Source organism: Stegostoma tigrinum, chromosome 18, assembly GCF_030684315.1.
Source record: "Stegostoma tigrinum isolate sSteTig4 chromosome 18, sSteTig4.hap1, whole genome shotgun sequence".
Classification (NCBI taxonomy): Eukaryota; Metazoa; Chordata; class Chondrichthyes; order Orectolobiformes; family Stegostomatidae; genus Stegostoma; species Stegostoma tigrinum.
This window is the reverse complement of record NC_081371.1, coordinates 25,243,796-25,265,699: the sequence shown is the minus strand read 5'-3', so window position 1 is coordinate 25,265,699 and position 21,904 is coordinate 25,243,796. Positions and strand designations below refer to the sequence as shown.

The 21,904-nt window shown below is 40.1% G+C and overlaps 1 protein-coding gene across 2 annotated transcripts in view; it reads right to left on the bottom strand.

The window, feature by feature from the left end:
* LOC125460689 (synapsin-3-like) overlaps positions 1–21,904 on the bottom strand; it is a 272,555-nt gene that overhangs the window by 156,227 nt on the left and 94,424 nt on the right. For both annotated transcript variants that reach the window (XM_059652410.1, XM_059652411.1), the window contains exon 4: positions 14,371–14,462. In XM_059652410.1, the coding sequence (XP_059508393.1) occupies positions 14,371–14,462 (92 nt within the window). The remainder of the gene's footprint in view (positions 1–14,370; positions 14,463–21,904) is intronic.

Sequence of the window (21,904 nt, the reverse complement as noted above, 5' to 3'; positions counted from 1 at the left end):
GTCAGGAGGTAGTTTATTCACTGCAGTATTCCTAGTCTCTAAACTGCTCTTTTACCCACTATATTTACGTGGTGAAACCAGTTCAGTTTCTGGCCAATAGCAACCCTAGGATGTTGACAGTGGGGGATTCAGTGATGGCAATGCCATTGAATGTCAAGGAGGTGGTTGTTAGACTGTTTCTTATTGAACATGGTTATTGACCGGCATTTTCTGTAGTGTGAAAGTTACTTTTGCCCCTTTCCGGTTCAAACCTAGATATTATTCAGGTCTTGTTATATGTGGAAATGGACTGCTTTCTTATCTGAGGAGTCACATACAGTGCTGAACATTGCAATCAGTTAACATCCCCACTTCTGACCTTATGATGGAGAGAAGGTCATTGATGAAGCAGCTGAACATGTTTCAGTCTAGGACCCTACCCTGAGGAATACCTGCAGAGATATCCTGGAGCTGAGATGACTGATGTCCAACAACTATAATTGCATCTTCCTATGGCTCCAGCTAGCAGAGACTTCCCCATGATTCCCACTGACTCCATTCTTGCTAGGGCTCCTTAATACAACACTTGGTTAAACATGGCCATGATATCAAGGGCAATCACTCTCACCTCACCTCTGGAATTATACTTTTTTGTCCATGTTTGAAGGAAGCCTGTAAAGAGGTCAGGAGCTGAGTGGACACTTAACTGGCCATCAGTGAGCAGGTTATTTCAAAGCAAGTGCTGCTTGATAGCATTGTTAATGACACCTTCTGTCACTTTATTGATGATCAATAATTGAGGCTGCAGCACTAAATCCTGTGGTACACCACTCTCTGCATCTTGCCTACCCAAAGATTACTCATTTATGTTGACTCTGTTTCCTGTTAACCAGACATTCTTCTATCCAACCTAATATTTTACCACTTAGGCAATTTTCCTTACTTTTCCACAATTATCTTTGATGTAGCATTTTATGATATGCCTGCTGGAAATCTAAGTACAATATATCCACCAGTTCCCCCTTATTTATGTTGCTTGTTACTTCATCAAAAAGCCTTGCAAAGCTGATCAAACCAGGTTTTTCCTTCAAGCGGACTGTGCCTGACTGCATTAAGGCTTACTAAAGAGCCCTGCGACAATGTTTTCAAGAATAGGATTCCAGAATTTTCCCTATGACAGATGTTAGGCTAACCAGTCTACTTGCTCGGCTGGTGGAGCACACAGAGTTACAGTTCTGTACACAATACAGCCTTCTGACCCATGTTTCAGCCTCATGGCAGGACTCAGAAACATGTAGGGAAAATCCTGGTTTGAGTCAACTGCTCTCAAAATTAATTACATGTTCAGCAAATGGATGGTATATTCAGTTAGTGAGTTGTCTTTTAAAAGCCATCATCCAACGTCATTTGGCTTTGAACACCCATGCTGATATCATTTGGTGCAAATATGCTCCTTCACCCAGAGAAACTACAAGAATTTCCAAAGTGAGAAATGGAATGGCAGTAAAATCTGCATGTGATGCACCTCTGACATGAAGATTTAAAGCACCCCCTACTGCACTAGGAAATTTACTGAATTATAATGTCCATTATCTCCAAATAATCCAATTAATCTTATTGCGCTATTTTAAAACCTTCTTTAAACATTTACAAGGAGATGAGATTATGTTTAAACTTAATCATCACTTTAAGCAATTAGACTGATCATTAAATACATGTTTTCATAAATAATATGCAAGATTCAGTTGCTGAGAGATTTCCCAAAATTGTCACAGGTTTACATTATCTCCAGTAACACATTAGCATGTAATTGCATATACTGAAACGTTAGTGAAAGGGCAGACTGTTACAAGTCATAAACAGGATGGGCTTCAGCAGGAAAACCACTGACAGAATAAATGTTGTTTATGCCATTGTGCCATGAGTTACATAGCTTCCCTGCTGAATTTACGGCGGCTCAGCATTAGAACTATATTAAATCTTTGACATGATCAGTCATAAGTCCAGTGAAAACAATTTTTTTTTGACTCTGGTGATATCACCTGATCAGCAAGTCTGCTGGGATGTCCCCTATATTTTCTTAAATTATGTATCAGTGGAGTTCACAAGATTGGCCAGGAAGAATGGATTGTCCTAAGAGGAGATTGAATAGACTAGGACCTGCCCTCTTTGGAGTTCAGAAAGTCAGAGGTGAACACATTTGACAATGTAAAATTCATAGGAGGCTTGAGAAGGCAGATGGTAGAATGCTATTTCAGTGCATGAAAAGTTTAGCACAGTTGCTGGTTGGGAGTCACAATCTCAATGGATCAGCAATTTAGATGAGGTGAAATATCTTCAGGGGAATTTGAATCCTTGAAATTTGTTATCCCAGAAGATTGCATATGCTCAGTCACAGAGTATACACAAGATGGACATTGATAGAGATTTGGGTGACAAGGGAATATAAATATTTTTGTTTTGCCATGACTTTTGCAAACACTCAAACTGTTTTATTTAGATATATATTAGTTTGTTTTATTAGTATCTTTATTTTTGTTGCTTTTAACATTTGTTTGTTGTTAAAACCAAATCTGCAGTCTGGATTGCTTCCATTTCAGTGGAGGACTTAAGGAAAAAGCAAAATATCTTCCATCAAGCCAGATTTCATTCCGGGATATGACGAATCCATTAGTAACATCAACTGGGCACATAACACAGGGACGATACATTGAAAAGCTTGTCAGGGCATCTGCAGCAAATGTCAAGGAACACAGTGGAGTCCAAGGCCAGCTTGGCCACAGGGCTTTGTGTGAAGCCCATTTTTTTCCGCCATGGATGAATAGCAAATTCCATCAGCACATTTGTGGGCCTAACCAGAATGGCCAACATAATAGCTTCCACTGCAGCACAACAGTCAGCCACCCAATGTCTGAATTCTGTTCTGTAAGCTCAGTCAATCACGCAAAGATGTTTTACTGCCACACAGGCTCAGGTGGCAATGATCATGTCTGTAGGGTGTGTGGGAGAGTGTGCGCGTGAGAGATAGAGAGGGAGAGAGAACACTACTGCAGGATGTCACAACAGTTCAGCAATCTGCCCTCCATCAGGTTATCAGGATTACTTGAGTCTCCAGACTCAGGAAACAGATAGTTGCCCCATGGGGTGTGAATCTGCTGTCCTCTGTCAGGAAGACAGTATTCACCATCCCACCACTGCCCCTGTTGTTTCCTACTGGCCACCCAACCCAAACTGCAGCCTCCAACACCAAAGATGGCACATTCCAAATAAAGCCTAACCAGCCTATAGCTGCTTAATGTTATCATCCAAGGCTATCTGCAGTGCCCCATATTGGAACATAGAAAATAGGCACTCAGGCAATGCACAAGGGTGATTATTTGACATTCGCGTGAAATTTGGTTGGAATGTTAATTTCCTGGTGGCTTCATTTGATCACCACACTAATAGAGGGAAGGTATAGTATGGGACTTCAGTGAATGGGGATTTGGGGAGATGACTAGTGGTACCACACTTGCACAAGTTCTTCGTGGAGACTCGGGGCTGAAAACAGCTGCTGAGATTGCCTCCTGCCTTCTCCCTGCTCTTCCTTACCTTCTTTCTCCTTTTCATTGGTGGCTGTTTGCCTCCTACTAAGTTGCAAGGGCTGCCCCATAGGATGACAAGTATAAAACAAACAACAACAAATCTTGATAGCTACTCTGCAGGGCTCCTCCAGACGGGTCTAGGGGATGACAGCATCATTTCACTGTGTGCTAGATCAAATTTCATGTTGCATTATGGAACTCACTGTGTATGCAGGCTGTACGTCCACATATGGGTTGAGTACCACAGCAGTCAGCACTAGCGACCATGGATAGCCCTTGTTGCTGTGGCCTGATAATTCCAGTTGGTATACCCCACAACACATTAATGCCTCTGCAGTTAGTGGCACCTTGCACTGCAGCAAAGCCCGGGTCTCACGTGAGTGGACAGCATACTAGAAATCCAGCCCGACTATTCCCAGGCCCATCACAAATGTGAATATTACATTAAATTACCAGACTGCTCAGTTCAACCTCACCGCCTAATTCAGCTTAAAAGATGCACACTATTGGCAAGAAAATAACTATTTATTGTAATCAAGCTGTTTGTAATCAATAACTAAAAGATACATGAATTGTTGACAGACAATCCTATGTCTTGAAGGGTCCCAACCCGAAACATCAACTTTCCTGCTCCTCTGATGCTGCCTGGCCTGCTGTATTCCTCCATCTCCACACTGTTATCTCGGACTCCAGCATCTGCACAGTTCTTACTATATCATAGTACTGGCATCAAAATGGATAACTGACATAAGTAACTTATTTTATTTTGACTCTGGCTCCTTGCTGAAGACGCAAGTTCGCTGATACGCCAACTCTGTCCTTCATTCACTGGTTGACAGTTCTCCCTCTCAGTGCCTCTGAAGGTGGCTTTTTCCCCCTCCTTTTCCGGGGGATTTGCTGAAGAAGCAGCTTACAGAGAAATGTGAAGGAGAGTAGCTCACCACTAAAGATTATTTTTAATTTCTCCACACAGAAGTTGTGGGGGCAATGGAGTAGAGAGGGAGGGATAGAGAGATACATGGAGAGATAGAGAGAGATATGTAAAGAGTGAGGGATAAAGAGATAGAGAGAGGGATTTTTAAAATATACATATAGGATATATGGAGATGATAGATGTTTTCTTTCCATAGACTGGATGTTTTTGGTTCACAGTCCACACCCAGATCTCTGTCCACGTGCCCAGGGACCAATCAAGTGATTGTTACTATGCTCAGCCCACATTAACTGGTATCAATTGAAAAACCAATTGAAAGACTGTGTCTGGACAGAAGTGTCGTAAACACGTGGGCAATGCCATTTTTCCTGGAATTCTCCGTCTCATTGTGAGTTCCTTACACCATGTTGCCTTAATGGAGCAATGTGTTCCAGTAAATATTTTTAGAACGGTGAACACAGTTCTTACACAGTTTCTTTGGCTTAAGCAACTTCCTATTTTTAGCCCACAGTCTACAAAAAAAGTGTCATTACATCTGTAATACTAGTGAAGCCATGTGTTCACTCCATCTTCTAGTGTCTGATGAGAAAGAATGAAATGTGAATCATTCTCCGAGTAGACAATCTCAGTGACGTCTCTCATACCATAGTAACTGGAAAATGTAAAATATGATATCTCCAGCTCCATCCTGGAAAAAAGAAGCCAGATGTATAGATGTTCATTGTCATTACCACAGTCACAAGTAGCATGGTACTTCCCCTTCTCCTGTAAGGTTAAGATCTGGCTACAGCCTTTGGCAGATTTGCTTCTGAACCCCAAATGTACACCCTATTGGTCCTTGATGATCATGATATGGGAGAATTGCTCCTTGAAAAAGCTGAACAGATATTGCTTTCTGCTGAAGAACTTCCCCCATGCCCACCAGCACCCCCCACCACTGAAATGGAGTTTTGCATAAAATAGTGGCAAATCTCTGATTTATTTGTAAGCATTTCTGTAGCCATGGTGATGTATTGTGAAACAGGGTGACAGAAAGACTTCCTAGAGAGTGATGAGTTTTTTTGTTTGCCTTGGGAGAATGTTATGAGTGAACAATGTAAACTGTTATGCACTGGATAGTCAGGGATTGACTATTTTCTTCTTTTGATTATGGAAAACACCAATAGTTTGGGGAAAAACAGATTATTTAAATTTCAATTTGGGCACTGGGCATGCTTCCTAGCTGGAGCCAGACATGGAAATCAGTCCTGAGAAAGGAGAAAATAATTTATAATTGTCAAAAATGGGTTATCTCAGTGTAAGAGGCATGATAATAGTTTTTAGACCAGAAATTTTCATTTAAAACCCTGAAGGGGTTTTTGAAGCTGAGAAGATTAAAGATTACTTGTTTGTTCCAGGAAGAGGCCATCATATACTTACGACTGGGAGTTGAAACTACAATTAAATTAAGCATGGTGGGGATGATAGAAAAGGAATTCTCTGGTGTGACTACAGTAGAGAAATGTCTTTGGGATTAAAGGTATTATATTTTTACCATGTGTTTCAAAATCATTAAACTTGTGTTATGAAAATAGTTTGATTTATTCTATTGTATCTTCATTTCTTTTGTGTAATATACTTAACATTTATTGTTAAACTCAAACCTGTAGCACTGCATGTCTCCGTTTCAGTGGAAGACCACAATTCATAGCAAAAAAAATCTAGCAAGCCAGATTTCTGGGATCTGATCTGTCCAGTAACATCATCAGCTGGGAACATTAGCAGTACATACTGCATTCCAAACAGAATGACTCTGGTCCAGCCATGTCTGGGAGTAACAGGTTTATGCTGAAGTTTTAAAGTCAGCAAAACGCCACTGCACCTTCAAATCACTGCTGTGGACTTTTATAACTTTGAAACAATTTCAGAAAGCACTAAATATAGAATAGGGTAGCAGTGGGCCAAACACACATTCAACTCTTCAAAATCAAGGGCAAACTGCGGTATACTAGTTGGAGTACTGAATTCCAAAATGGGCCAGCAAATCAGGTGATGCCTGCAAACAGATAACATGAGCTACCTGATCCACATACGCATTGTGCATGTTCACTGTGCACAAGCAAATGCCTTTGCTAATATTAGAGCATGAGTGAGACGGGGGTGGGGGAGGATAGGGTGTGGCACAGAGAGAGAGAGAGAGAGAGAGTGTGTGTGTCAGAGAGAGAGAGAGAGAGAGTCAGAGAGAGAGAGAGAGAAAGAGAAAAAGAGAGAGTGTGACAGGGAGTGAGAGAGGATGTGAGTGAGAGAGACAGGGTGTGGGTGTAAGAGACAGGGAGTGGGTGTGAGAGTGTAACTGAGTGAGTGTGTGTGAGTGTAAGAGCACACTTGTGCTGGATCACCAATGGCACTTGACGCAGAGAGCAGGTATTAATTAGTTCAATTCCTCACCTCATGAACTCAATCTTCATATTATCGAAGCAATCCAGGACACAGCCAGGAACCTCAATTTTTATTCAGATTAGGATTTGAACTCAGACCTGAGAGTTTAAGGTAGGGTGCATCATTCAGTACTTCAGCAACTGTTAAATATCTCAACAACAATATATAGATCTCAAACAATTCGCCATTACAACAGGAGGTCTACCTGCCCAAATGATCACATTGCACCTCACTAAATAAAGTGAAGGCCATGGATCTACACTAAATGAAACAGAGATGGAAAGGACAAAAGGGAGGAAAATGAAACCTCTCAGATGCCTGTGCACCTGCTCCCAGGTTGCCAATGAACAGTATTAACTGGTTGAGGTATAGGTTGTTTGACTGCCCTCCACAACCAGCACATTATTCAGGTGGAGACATTAAAAGGAAAATCTGTGGATAACGAAACAACATTAAATTTAAAATTTAATGCTATGAGCAACATAAAAATCATTTTCTCCCCAAATCCAATTTATTCTACTTATCTTAAGAATTCTCCAGAATCACTATAACTGTCTTCATTACAAGAGCTTGTTTGTAATTTTTAAATGGGTTGTTTTCTTTGGCTTGGTGTCAGCTTAAAATAATACATGCTGTACTTTTCCAAAGGCAATCGCTCACTACTTGAGCAGTTCCCGCAGTCTGATCCAAGTCCAAGGTCACAAACTTTTCAAAATACATCCTATGCTGTGTGTAACCCTGGCTTTGTGCAATCTCTCATCCATCAAAATGTTGCTTCCCATATATACATGGTCACTGCAGCTCGCACTACTGTCTCTCAGAACACTCCACTGACTTCAATTCCATAAGAAAGTAACTGCATTAAGACTTTTTCATACATTAGGACTTTTTTTAAAAGCCCTGTCCTTTAATGCTTCTTTTCTGGGACTCCCTGGCTAACAGGCCAAGAAATAACTCATCTAAATCATAGGAACTTTCTAGAAGGCAACCCTAATTGGCTACTAAATGGATTCTTTAGGAAGTATTTGGTTTCCACTTAGTATCATTCCATAATGATCAAACGAATTAATGTTCATCTCACAGCATCTTCCATAACTTTAGAGCGTCCCAAAGTACCTTCGAACCAATGAACTACTTTTGCTTGTGAACATTATCCGATCAGTAAATGAATGATCATGAAAACTGTTTTCAGAATATTGGTTAAGAATTAATTGGTCTAGACACCAGGTGATGCTCATGACCTTCTTCAAATTATAGCAGAAAATCTTTTATGCCCTTTTGAGAATGCACACAGACACTGTTTTAATGATTCATTTGAAAGATAACAACTCCAACAACAATCCAGCATTCTCTCAGTATCACAATGAGCGTCAGCCAAGATTATCTATTCAAATATCTGGTGTGGGACTTGAACTTGTGATGTCTGACTCAGAGGCAAGAATGATTCCACTGAGTCTAAACACATTTGTTTGTGATGTTTTATTTAAGTGTTTCACTTCAGTCTATATGGAGCTCACCAAATTAAGACTTTTGATGTATAGAAACAGAAGTAACAAAGAAAACCTTCAAATCTACTGCTAAAAATTTAACGATCATTATCATTCTCAGTTGTGGGAGGTATCAGTCTATTTTGTGGCAATACAGATGAAAATTTCACAACTTTGAACTCAGGAGTGGTTCCTACCCTGGTCCTTCAAGCAATTCAGATATGTATCATTCTTGACATCTGTATTGAGTCAGACTGTTTTCTCTTGCCCATAACTTCTCATGTTGCCCAATCCTTCTCCCAAACACTGACATTTCAGGACTGTAATTGAGGAAGGAGGTCACCATGCCTTACGTTACTGAAATGTTCATTTTGGTAAAAATGTAGTTCTTCCCTTCAATTGGCCTGTATCAATTGGAGTTTACTAGGACTAAAACAAACCCTGAAGAGATCTGATAGAGTGGACGCTGGGTGGATATTTATTTTGTGGGGAAACAAGACAACGAACTGACATTAAAAGAAAAAAAACATTAACAAAGGGACTTGCTTGACTTCAGGGCATTGAAAGTACTTTAAGGCCAATGAAGCATCTTTGAAGTATAGTCACAGTTGCAATTTCCACCATGCAATTACTTAGGGAATTACAATGACAACAATGAAATGGAAACGCACATCAATGAATTGTGTAAACCTCTTGTTATATGGGGTACTTGGTCAGAGAGAGATGAAGAGTTTGCACTGCAAGTTAGTAATTTGTATGAGATTTCCTGATCAACAGCCAAACTGAATATTGACTAACATTCAGATTTGGGGTGGGGTCAGAGATTGTGGAAGTGGGTGAGAGGCCAGAAGTTTCCTGGGGAGGTTTTACAATTGAGTTAGTTGGACCTGGGGGAAACCTCTTGATCGTGCTGATCCACAGGCAGTGCTATAAAAGGTGCTTAGCTTGCAAATCCCCAGCCCTTATAAAGGCCAAGAAAGCCTGCAATATGCAGCTAAAAATAGAACCCTTGTTAAAATACACAGAGGTAAGCAGCTTCTTTCAAGGTTTTCAGCGAACAGCCCACCTCCTGGGAGTAGATCAGTCACTCATCCCACCTCACATCTAAAATTGGACATGAGTGGGATACAAGGCAGCTTAGATTCAGATGTTAAAATTTTAACTTTGCACCCAATCTAAAGCCACTCATATTTAAGGATTTAAATTTCTCCCAGATTATTTTTACATGCTCTGGGATGACCCTCAAATTAACTGGTGTCATATAGTTCCAATTATTCAAACTGAATTGCCAAGTTATTAAATATAAATTGCTGTACTACCGCATTTTCCTTAAAACTCCAGGTTCCAAGGTGACTACACAGCATCCTTCTTTCCATTAGAGCAATGTCTCTTTTATAGGGAATATGCTTTTAAACAGGGAAGGTTGCCTGAAGCACATATCGTGTTCTGCATGTTAATCAGCCCCTTGCAGTGCGAAAGTCTGCTGACCACAGTTGGCAGCAGAGAAGTGTGGATGGGATCCACTCACGGCCAAACTGCAACAATACAAATGTGATCAGTGTACCTACTTAAAATTCTTCCCAATTCCTTTCGGGCAGATCATGCATCAACTTAGAATCACAGGATTGTTATGGTACAGAAGGAAGCTGTTTACCTCATTGTGTATGCACCACCTCTCTGAAGGTACAGTATAATCTACTGCAATTCTCCCGTTTTTTCCCTATAACCCTGAAGATTGGATGATTATTTACATAGAATCAATGTCCTCCTGAATGCCTAAAATGAACCTGCCTCCATCATATTGCCAGGAGTGAACTTCAGAGTCTACTTGCTGTGTGAAACTTTTTTCCTACATCACTTTTACTGCTTTTACATACTGCCCTCTCATTCGCAATCATTCTCCATGCAGAACAGTTTCTGCCTGTCTATTCTGTCCAGACCCCTCAAGATTCAGAAAACTATCAGATCTCCTCTTAGCCTTCTCTTCAAAAAAAACAAACACAGTCTCAACTTCTTCAAACTACCCTGATAACTGAAGTTTCTCATCCCTGGAACACTTCTCATAAATCTGCTCTCTCACTCTCAATAATGTGTTCATATCCTTTCTAATATATTGTGCCCAGAATGCTCCAGTTGAGATCTAAAAAGGGTCTCCCATATAAATTGGGCCTAATCCCATTGCTTCTTGACATAATGCACTGATTAATAGAGCCCATGATGGTGTATGTTTCATTAGATGCTCACATTATATGTTCAGCCACATTATACAAAACACAGACAGGTCTCTCCGCTCCTGTGCAGCCTTTAGAAGATTGTCTTTTGTTTTATACTCAATGTTTGTATCTTCACATCCTTTCTACCAAAATGCATCATCTCACACCTTTTTACATTGAACTTCATTTGACATATCAGGCCACTGCACCAATTTGTCGCTGCCCTTTTGCAGTTTTTCACTGTCTTCCTTACAGCTTACAATATTCCAAGCTCATCCTTGTAACCTTTCTTGAACAAGAGTATTACATTTGCAATTTTCCAGTCCTCTGACACCACCCCTCGGGAGTCTAGGGAATAATAAAAGATCACTGCTAATGCCTCTGCGACTTCCATTCTCACTGCTTTCAAAATTCTTGATGTATCATTGGGTCCTGGTGATTCAACAAACTAGACCTCCCCCTTATCAAGGTCAAATTCTTCAAGTTTCCTCCTCCATCAGTGTGGGCAGTATTTGCCTCCTTGGTAAAGACATTTTGCACGTCTGCAATGCCCTGCCTCCATACATAAATCCCTTTTTGGTCTCTAATCAGTTCTACTCCTGCTTTTACTACCCCATACTTCTTATGGGTTTATGGAAAACTTGGAGATTCCCCTTTATTTTGGCTGCTAGTCTTTTCTCATAATCCCTCTCTAGTACTCTTCTTTGTTTTTTTTCACATCTTTCTGAAGCTTCTGTATTCAGCTTGCTCTCAATTGTATTTTCTACTGACACATGTCATAGATACACTTTTTCTTCTTTATCTTAATGTCTCAGCTTTTTCAGCTGGGGAGCTGTGGATTTGTTTGCCCTATCTTGGGCATTTGTGGGAATATACCCCAACTGAGTTTGAACACATTTGAAGGTAACCCATTGTTCAGTTACAGTTTCTCCTGCCAACCCTGGGTCCCAGTCTACCCAGGTTAGCTCTGATCTTGCCCCATTGAAGCTCCCCTCCAATTAATTATTCTTTATCTGGATTATTCTTTGTTCTTTTACAAAATCATTCTAAACATTCTGATACAATGATCATGAGCTCCTAACTGCCCCCTTTGTGTCAGACAATTTGAGCTATCCAAAGCAACCTTAAATTACAACTGGTAAATCATTAGAATCAAAGCACAGCAGATTTTCCTACGTTTTTACAATAGCTCTTTCTGATTTTTTTTTCTCCCCACCAACATCCTCTGGGAAAGGCAATCCAAAGTACTCAGAGATGTTTTGTAAAGGAATCGATATAAATTTCCCCCATCTAAATTAAACAGAATCAATTCCCAGTGCTCTGTTACCTTCTGCACAGAACCATTCCGCAGTCCATTGCACCTCACTGCAATGAGCTGTTCGTCAGAGTACTACACCTTACAGCATACAGTCCTCCCTTTTGCACAGTACAGTTGCTCTCCAGTGTTCTGCAATTCACTGGGCAGAGACCCTTCCCAGGTATTGAGTCCTTTACACTGCACTTTAACTCAATATACAGGGTTCTTTCCAGTGTTTTGTAACTCACTGTGCCAAAACCTTCTCAGTTGTTCTGTACCTCATTGTACAGAATCCTTTTTCAGTGCACAATAACTCACAGCGTGGTTTACTATAATAGTATTGTTCATTGTGCTGGAAGTGATCAAACTAAATTTGAACCATTGAACCTAATGCATTCTTTATAACAAAGTTAATGTGGGTCAACAGCTGCCTGTTACTAAAGATCCACCTACTGTTATATGTTTCTGTGTTTGTTTTTAGTTCCATGATACTTTTCTGGGCTTTTAACTTTTTGCTTTCTCTATATTTTATTGTTTCATTGCCCTTGGTAATGTTATTCACAGCAATTACAAATATGCAATACAATAATTAAATTCTATTGCTTTTTCACAAGTATTAAGTCACTCTAGAAGCCAAGGGCAAAAACAGAATAAATACTGAGTAAGAAAAGGAAAGAAAGAAAGACTGGGATAAACGCACAGTCAGCTAGAAAGCTATTTAGGATTTTAAAAGAAGATAAAGAGATTTAAAAAAGCACTGAGCTTAAGGGAGAAACCTTTACAGAAAAGGAGCAGAATATTTGATGTAGAAGAAACAAACTGGTATTGCAAGAGCAAAGCGTACACACAGAGGTGGTCACAAATACTCTGCTTTTGCAAACCACAGAAGACTTTCCATCATTTTTCTCAGCCACGTATTTGGAGTTTTCAAACATGCACTTGTTCTAAACCTGTCTCAATCATCCACACAAGATGTGTCGACCACACTCTCTGAATCAGCAAACCATGTCTGTACATTTTTAAATAAATTGTTTTCTTTTTAAAACCACAATACTCTTTCACATCAGTATGGTTATTATTGGTCCTAAAGAACCACAATACCAAAAAAAAATTAGGCGATTTTTTGTTATGTAATAAAGGTCTAGACAATGTACAATATTACCATTTACAAATACATGTTGTGGTTTGACACAATTCAGGTTAAAACATTACTCATTTCTGACCAAAACATGCCAAATAGTGACAACAGTTTCCAGAATACATCTAAAGATTAGCCAACTGAGTCAATAATTATTGCTCGCATCAAATAAATGCAATAAGAGTTGCTTAGTTTGAGCATAGCTTCAGAAATGATGGAATTCCCCACCTTCATCACCCTAAAAGTAAAAAGAAATCATCAGGAAACATCAAACAGATATTATTTATTTTAGGAATTTTGTTACTGTAGCCTCTCATGGTCTAGTTTTGCCCAACAAGGGGACAATTCTCAAAATAATGCAGAGCAAACCATTCAACCCTTTTAAATGATTTCATGGTCTTTAACAAGAAGCTGTGTGATGACACTTTATTTACAGGTGTTTATTGGTGGTAGTTAATAGGGAAAAAAAGGGAGAAAAAGAATCCCAGTGATTTGTTGGTGGGAAGGGCATATGTAAGAGAACTGGATGTGAAAACAAAAGCAGACCCAGAGGATTTTTCTGGTGCAGTGGTAGTGCCCCAACCTCTAAGCCAGTCCCAGCTGCTCCAGAGATGTGTCGTAGCAGCTCCAAGAATGTTGCTTAGAAAATAGATATTTTCTTTTTAAAAAAACTAAAACAGACCCAGTTTATTGGTGGCAGTTATTAGCTAAAAACAAACAAACAGTTACGGTGATGTAAGTAGTAGTCTCCCTACTTATGGGTGAGAAGGGGTGGATTTGAGGCCCACCTGCTCTAGAGATGTAATTACACATCTCTGAACAGTTTGCTTGGAAAATAATGTTTAAAAAACAAACCCAGAAAGAGCTCTTATGGTGCAGCGGTAGCGTCACTACATCAGGACAAGGAGGTCTGGATTCCAGCTCCATCTGCTCCAGAGGTGTGTAATGACAGTCTGAACAACTTGATTAGAAAAGAGAAGAAGAGCAGACCCAGGAAGATCTCTTGTGGTGTAGTGGCAATGTCCCTGCCTCTGTGCCATGAGGCCTGCTGGGTTGAGGTGCTCCTGAGGTGTATAATGACATCTCTGGCCAGGTTCATCACAAAAAAAATCATAAAGCAGACCAGAGATGTGTCTGCAGAACTCTCTGTCCAGGGTGGGAACTAGCCTATGTATGCTACGAGTAATGGCTGTGGTTTAGTATAATAAACAATGCTTCTTACAAGTCAGGCTACTTCAGTTATTACAATCAGCAAACATGCACAGCTCTTTTATTATAATCCCCTCCAGAACAAAAGTAAAACAGTTTCTGTTGTCCTACCTGACGACTTTAGTTCCATTCCGGATCAGCTGCATGTCAACCATACATCCCCCATTCACGTACGCAGCCAGATTCAACTCCGAGAATTCTGCCTGTGTTAGTAATTGTAGAAGAAAGAAATGAGTTTTATTTCACTCTTTAATGCCACATGCACAGAACTAACATGGAGGCCACTGCAAAACCCAGAGCTTGAAAACAAAACATTAACTGTTTAAATAAGGAAACCTTGCTTGCAGACCAATGTGCTAGGTGCTGCTAAGATGGCTCATTGCGATTCTTTCAGGTATAATTGTGCTCACATAAACATGGTCACTCATTTGAAAACACTACATTGCAGGAGTTAGAGATAATGGGAACTGCAGATGCTGGAGATTCCAAGATAATAAAATGTGAGGCTGGATGAACACAGCAGGCCAAGCAGCATCTCAGGAGCACAAAAGCTGACGTTTCGGGCCTAGACCCTTCATCAGAGAGGGGGATGGGGGGAGGGAACTGGAATAAATAGGGAGAGAGGGGGAGGCGGACCGAAGATGGAGAGTAAAGAAGATAGGTGGAGAGAGTGTAGATGGGGAGGTAGGGAGGGGATAGGTCAGTCCAGGGAAGACGGACAGGTCAAGGAGGTGGGATGAGGTTAGTAGGTAGCGGGGGGTGCGAGGAAGGGATGGGTGAGAGGAAGAACCGGTTAGGGAGGCAGAGACAGGTTGGACTGGTTTTGGGATGCAGTGGGTGGGGGGGGAAGAGCTGGGCTGGTTGTGTGGTGCAGTGGGGGGAGGGGACGAACTGGGCTGGTTGAGGGATGCAGTAGGGGAAGGGGAGATTTTGAAACTGGTGAAGTCCACATTGATACCATATGGCTGCAGGGTTCCCAGGCGGAATATGCAGGAGTTTGTGTGCTCCATTGACAGTTGGTAAAACTAAAAGTTGAATCTGCAATTTCCTTAAATATATGAGCTTTTGATCCCAATGGAAGGGGACAATAAGGTAAAATGAAATGGATCAGAAGGCAAAACACCCAGGATTACTCCTCCGCACCAATTACAGAGTCATAAGGCCCCTAACCTTGGACGCTCCCATTATAATGTTCTGTGCAAACATGTGGGTCAAATATACGCACTAGAAGGTGGGGAAAAATGGTGGTGCTAGCTCTATCACCTCATTAGCCACTAGTAGTAAACAACATAATACTGTCCATGGGCTCATTAATTCTCACATAAACATTCCTAAAAATCTCACACAGATTGTTGAGGATTACCCCAGGCTTTTGATTTTCCACATTGTTGGACTTCACGCGATTTAACTTCACTGCTTGGGATATAAGGAAAGGCTTCACACAACTCAGAAGGTCAGAAACTCAGGACAAATGACCAGCTCAATGACCTACTCCCAAAGTTGCTTTGCTTGCCAAACACAGGCAGCATTAAATTTGTATCCAAAACTACAGCATGCTCTATTGCAGAGCAGAAACTGGAGTACAGTATGGTGTATTTCACAACTGTTCAAAAACCAACAATATGTTTGTATGTTTTTCCTGCAGAGTGGAGATCCCCTCACCATTCTCTCCCAAACAGACACTGAAAACATTTTTTTCCCCTCAATCTTTTGTTGATGCTGGGCTACAGATGACTGCAGAATACAGCACTAGATGACTAGAAAACATCAGCTATATTTTCTAGTTCTTCAAAAGGAAAAAATTAATCTTTAAAAGCAGGGAAGGGGAAACAGTAATGTAATAATTTTGATAAGTCAGATATGACACGATTGCCAATACACAGATGATACTACAAAATGCTTGAAGTTCCTTTTAATTTATTCTACATCCTTATTTTACCACTTCATCAGAAATGTAATTAGTATTTTCCCTTTATACATGGAATTCACTATTCCATTCCGAGAGATACAGACTCAACTATTCCACTGTAGTATGTACAGAATCTAATTTTTTTCAAATACCTATGGAGGTAATTAATCCTCTACAATATGTCTTATCTCTGCGATTTTGCTTGATATGAAACTTTAGATCAAAACACATGGTAACTGCAAATCAAAATTTATGCTACCATGATACAGTCTACCACAACACTTCTCGCCTGAAAAGCAACTAAATGAAGCCCAAGCCCTATTCACAGTGTAGTGCAAGGTCTAACCACTACCACAGCATGTCACACACTTCAGTCCAGCAGCCATTCACTGGACTCATGCTATGGTAGAAGTGCTGGTACTTATCACAACTGGCTTTTCTCAAGATCAGTATAAAAAAGCAGGACAGATTAGGCGCTGATGACTAATGTGTTTTTTATTTGTTTGGGTGACACTGGGAATAGGAAAAAAACCTTTTATAAAAAAAACTTTCCACATATTGGGTTAGATCTCCTGCATAATGATTCTTTCTGTGCAGAAGTGACTGGGCTGTCATTGTATCCTTTCATTAATCACAGTTTCAAGTCCTGGCAGAGAAGATGCCTCAAAACTGCCTTGTGTTATTTGACATCTGTGGGAAACTGGCTTTCTACAACACTTACCACCATACTGGTACATTTTCAGAAGTACATATAAGTAACAATACAGAAATAAACCATTTGCCCCAACTAATCCACACTGCTACAATCCCTACTGTAGAGCCGTAAACGGAAAAATGGATCTCACAATAAAGAAATTACCAACAAGATAGCACTTTTTGTAACTTCTAATTTAACACATCAGAATGAGCAAAAAATAAATATGAATTAACAGGCAATGATATTTCAAAAACAAAGCTTGATTTCAATTTACCTAATTAATACAATGATATATCTTACGAAACCAAGAACATCCATGTTGCTCGCTACATAACTGTGACGTCATGTACAATCTACAAAATACAGAAATTCACCAAGGTGCCTTAGACAGCACCTTCCAAGCTTGTGAGCATTACCATCTAGAAAGACAAGGGCAGCAGATATATGGGAAAACCACAACCTGCAAGCTCTATCCAGGCCATTCACCTCGCTGGCTTGGAAATATATCGCCATTCCTTCAGTATCACTGGGTCAAAATCTTGAAACTCCTTCCCAAACATCATTAGGAGTGTAGGTGCACCAAATAGATTGCTGTGGTTCAAGAAGACAGCTCTCCACTAACTTCTCAATGGCAACAAGGGATGGGCAATAAATCCTGGCTGAGTCAGCAGTGCCCAAATCCCATAAGTGAATAAACAGAAGTGGATACTGGGGTAGCTTTCCTGGACAAAGATTTTACAATTGCTTGGTCCAGTTAACTTTATTAAAAACATCACTGATGATGGCAGGCAAGCTCACAGTGGCACTGGCAGTGTAGTGATTGTAACGAGGTCAGCCAGCTGGACCTCATAGAATATGAGTTCCCTGATCAGACAAGATTGACAACCCCAGTCAGGGAGCCCTGGCTGACCGATAAAACTAAGCATGTCAGAGGTTCTGGTATTGAAAGCATGCTCTAAGGACGCAGCACTAGAGTCAAGGACTTTTCATGCATAATTGAAAGGTGACTTGATGATGGGTTACTGGCCCTGCAGTTTTCTCAGGCAGCCATGCATCGGAATCCAATATACTGTGGATGCTGAAAATCTGAAACAGACACCAAGAATGCTGGAAAAACTCAGTAGGTCTGACAGCATCTTTGCAGAGAGAAATAAAGTTAATTTTGAGTCTGATATGACTCCTCTTCAGAACACTATTCTTCAGATTCTCCAAATTCACCAATTTCCTCTGTTTTCCTTTGAAATACAATCTGAACCACTCTGTTCAGTTTTTTTAACTCCTGGCCTCCATTCTCCTTCGTGGCTGCGTGTTTTTATGAAATCCAAAGCAGGTAAATGGAGTTAAGATACAGATCAACCATGATACAATTGAATAGTGAAGTAAGTCTGCGAAGCTGGATGATCTTCTCTAGTTCTGAGGCTCCTTTCACACTCATTTAAGAAATGTGCTCAATTTGCACACCCACGAAAGTGCACCTGTGATTCTGTCTTCATTGCTGTGCTAATCATGTCAGTGACCTGCCATCCTCACATACTATGGCACAGTGAATGGGGACTCTGTAGTCAAGGATTGGCTAACAATAAAACATCACTGTAAGCTTGGTCAGCAAAAACACACAAAAGGCTTGCAAAGACTTTTAATGAGTTATTTGAAACATATGTTTCTCACCAGCATCATAATACCACATCAAAATATCTGACATTGGATATAATTGATAGGTTGTAAACAAGTCCAGTACATACTTCGAGCCACAGAATGAATTACCAAAATGCTGCCTGGGTTGATCATCTGACTTCTTTTACATACTTGGTCTCAACATCCTCTCCACAAAGTATTGCAACAGGATGGCAAACTGTCACATGAAACAGTTAGATTCCAGAAAACCTCCTTAAGATTGCTGATAATTTGTGTCTGGCAATTGTAGTTCGGGACATGATACAGAGTGCAGGCCCCACCACAATTCATTAAGAGATCCAGATGTCCTACTATACCCATATTACATCTTTAATTTCGTTCCATTTAAGGCTCTATCCTCTCGACCTATTAAATGTCAGCTTCATGTTAGTGTAAATAATTTCCTCTTTCATAACAGCTTCTCTTCCCTTTAAACTTGATTTACTTCCTGTTCTGTCCTGTGGTGAGATTAATGTGATCAGAAATGCAATGATGGGTAGCACACCATTTGAAGGCATTGAATCTAGCTTTCAAAGCACATTGAGCTTACTGTAAACCTGCTTTGGGTCTGCTCCGAGGTGACTAGAATAATGCAGAAGTTTTACTTATGATGTTGCAATCATAGTCTTAAATATACATTTTCACTCCTCACTACTCAATTTAAAAACTACCATCCCCTTCCTTGAATGGCCTCGTAATCAGTCTGAATTGCAATTCCTTGTAAAGAGAAAGCAGTTTTCTACATAACAGAAATCTAACTCTGACAATGATCTCTACCATTATAAAACACAATAGATGAGGCTTGGAAGTTTTACACTATTATAATATGATACAAATGTGTGTAATACGCAGGGATACAATGTGGGCTTGAGCATGTCGTGCACTGAGGATCATGTATGGATTAGTTGCATTGATGACAAGCCAAAGGGTCACATCAGACAGTGTAACTGAAGCCTACTTATTTCACATTGCCTTATTTATTGAGAGTTTAGCAGATTAAGTCTTGACAATACAGCTGTTGGAGCAAGGGAAAGAAAGAGGAGAAAGAAAGCAAACTAAAAAGAAAGAGGAAAAAGAATGAACAAAAGGGAAAAGCCTGTAATCACACAATGGTTATGTTATTACTAGGTGAAGAGACGAGGATCAGTGCTTCCCTTTTTAAACATCCGTGGTTGGCCATACAAAGATTTTCAAATTAAACATGCAGCTATCACTGTTCAATTAAAATAAAGCTCACAGGTTCAAAATTAAGGAGCCAATTAAAAATTTTCTTCCGTGAACGATAGAAGAATTTTAAAATTTACTAACCCTGAGAAAAATACTAAGTCATGACATCAAACACACAAAGATAACAACGTGTGAAGCTGGATGAACACAGCAGGCCAAGCAGCATCTCAGCGGCACAAAAGCTGACGTTTCGGGCCTAGACCCTTCATCAGAGATCAAACACACAAAACCAGGTTTTAAAAGTTTCAGAAAGGAGGGGTGCAAAAAGGAATAGTAAGAATAGGTAGTTTAAAAACACCCTCTTAATCCTGTCGGTGTTAGGTTTTAACTAGAGGCCACGATTGTTGATTGATGACTTCTACCCAATCAGTACTGAAATCTGTAAATACTCTCAAGTTCTCAATGAATGCATTTTTGTTTCTATTTGTTTTACTACTGGGCACTATTTCTGAGAGGCTTGGAGAACAGGGAGCAAGAGAACAAGTCTTCAAGCTCTGTTATAAATCTATCATTCTTCTCGCTACTCGATCCATAAGGCAGCTGAAATATAGTTTATTTGTCTATCCACAAGTCTGACTTCATTTTTTTCAAACTCAACAAGCATAAGGTGAATTTTATTCCAATACATGAGACTTTCATCAGAAAAAGGGTCCAGGCCCGAAACATCAGCTTTCCTGCTCTTCTGATGCTGCTTGGCCTGCTGTGTTCATCCAGCTCTACATCTTGTCTTCCCATGCACAGTAGGGCACTGCTCACCACAGGAATCAACTTTGGCATCAGAGACTCCCCAACCCCCACCCCCCCACCGTTTGGTCTAGGCCGGAAACATCAGCCTTCCTGCTCCTCTGATGTTCATCCAGCTCTACACCTTGTTATATTGGATTCTCCAGCATCTACAGTTCCTATTATCTCTAAAGATCTGAATGACTGGTTTTAGCCATTTTAATGGCATATTAATTTTTTCAAATTCATTCATGGGATATGGGCATCCCTGTCCAGGCTAGCTCTTACTGCCACTGATAATTGCTGTCAACCACATTGCTGTGGGTCTGGGGTCATGTGTAAGCCAGACCAGGGAAGGATGGCAGTTTCCTTCCCTAAAGGATACCAGTGAACCAGATAGGTTTTTCCTAACAATCTACAATGGTTTCATGGTCATTGTTAAACTCCTAATTCCAAATTTTTATTGAATTCAAATTCCACTAACTACCATGGCAGAATTCAAACCCAGATCCTCTGAACATCAATAGCTTCTCTGGATTAACAGTCCAGTGATAATACCACTGGGCCATCACTTTCTCTCTTTGGTTCAGACTGAAACTTGTTTACTGATTGTTTCATAAAGCTTGGATCAACCTGGTCAGGTGATCATTGTCTTGTTTGTCATTGTATTGTTATCTTAAGTCAGTGATTTTCTGCTTTTAGAAACTTACTTTTCAGTTTAGGCAGGTATTAAAATGAGATAATGGAATTTAAAATGTTGTCCATTTTTAGTATTATCGTAACAATTCGATCCAATGAAATCATATTATAGATTACCTAATGATGCAAGATAACCTCAACACAAAAACTGGAATACTGCTCTTTGAATGTTTTTCTACTTTGGGCACTATGTCCTGATCAACAAATCTAACGTGTCTTATATTATAGATTAGATGTACAGCAAAGAATCTGAAATATGTCAGATTCTGAAGCTCAGAAGAGAATACCTTCAATGTACCGTGAATTTTTCACTGTCAAGAGAAGATGTAGTTCTCTGAACAGGACTGGCACCCATAGAACTGGGTGAGGACTACCCCAAGCTGGTCTATGGCAGAACACTTACTGTCAACAGGCAGCGATGTGAATCATCACTTGAGTCTTAACCTGTTCACAGTGATGTTCACCAGATTGTTTATTCACGCGTAATCCGAGGTTTTGTATTCTAGCAAACAAGGAGATTGAAGAAAACAAACTGATGTGCTGACTCATTTTCTAGATGAAATTAATGTGAGCACAAATTCCATAAATTTTTTTAAAAATTATTGCACCAGAACAACAGCTACATTAATCTCATACTGTTTATAGGACATAGCATTAGAACATAGAACATAGAACAGTACAGCACAGAACAGGCCCTTCAGCCCACGATGTTGTGC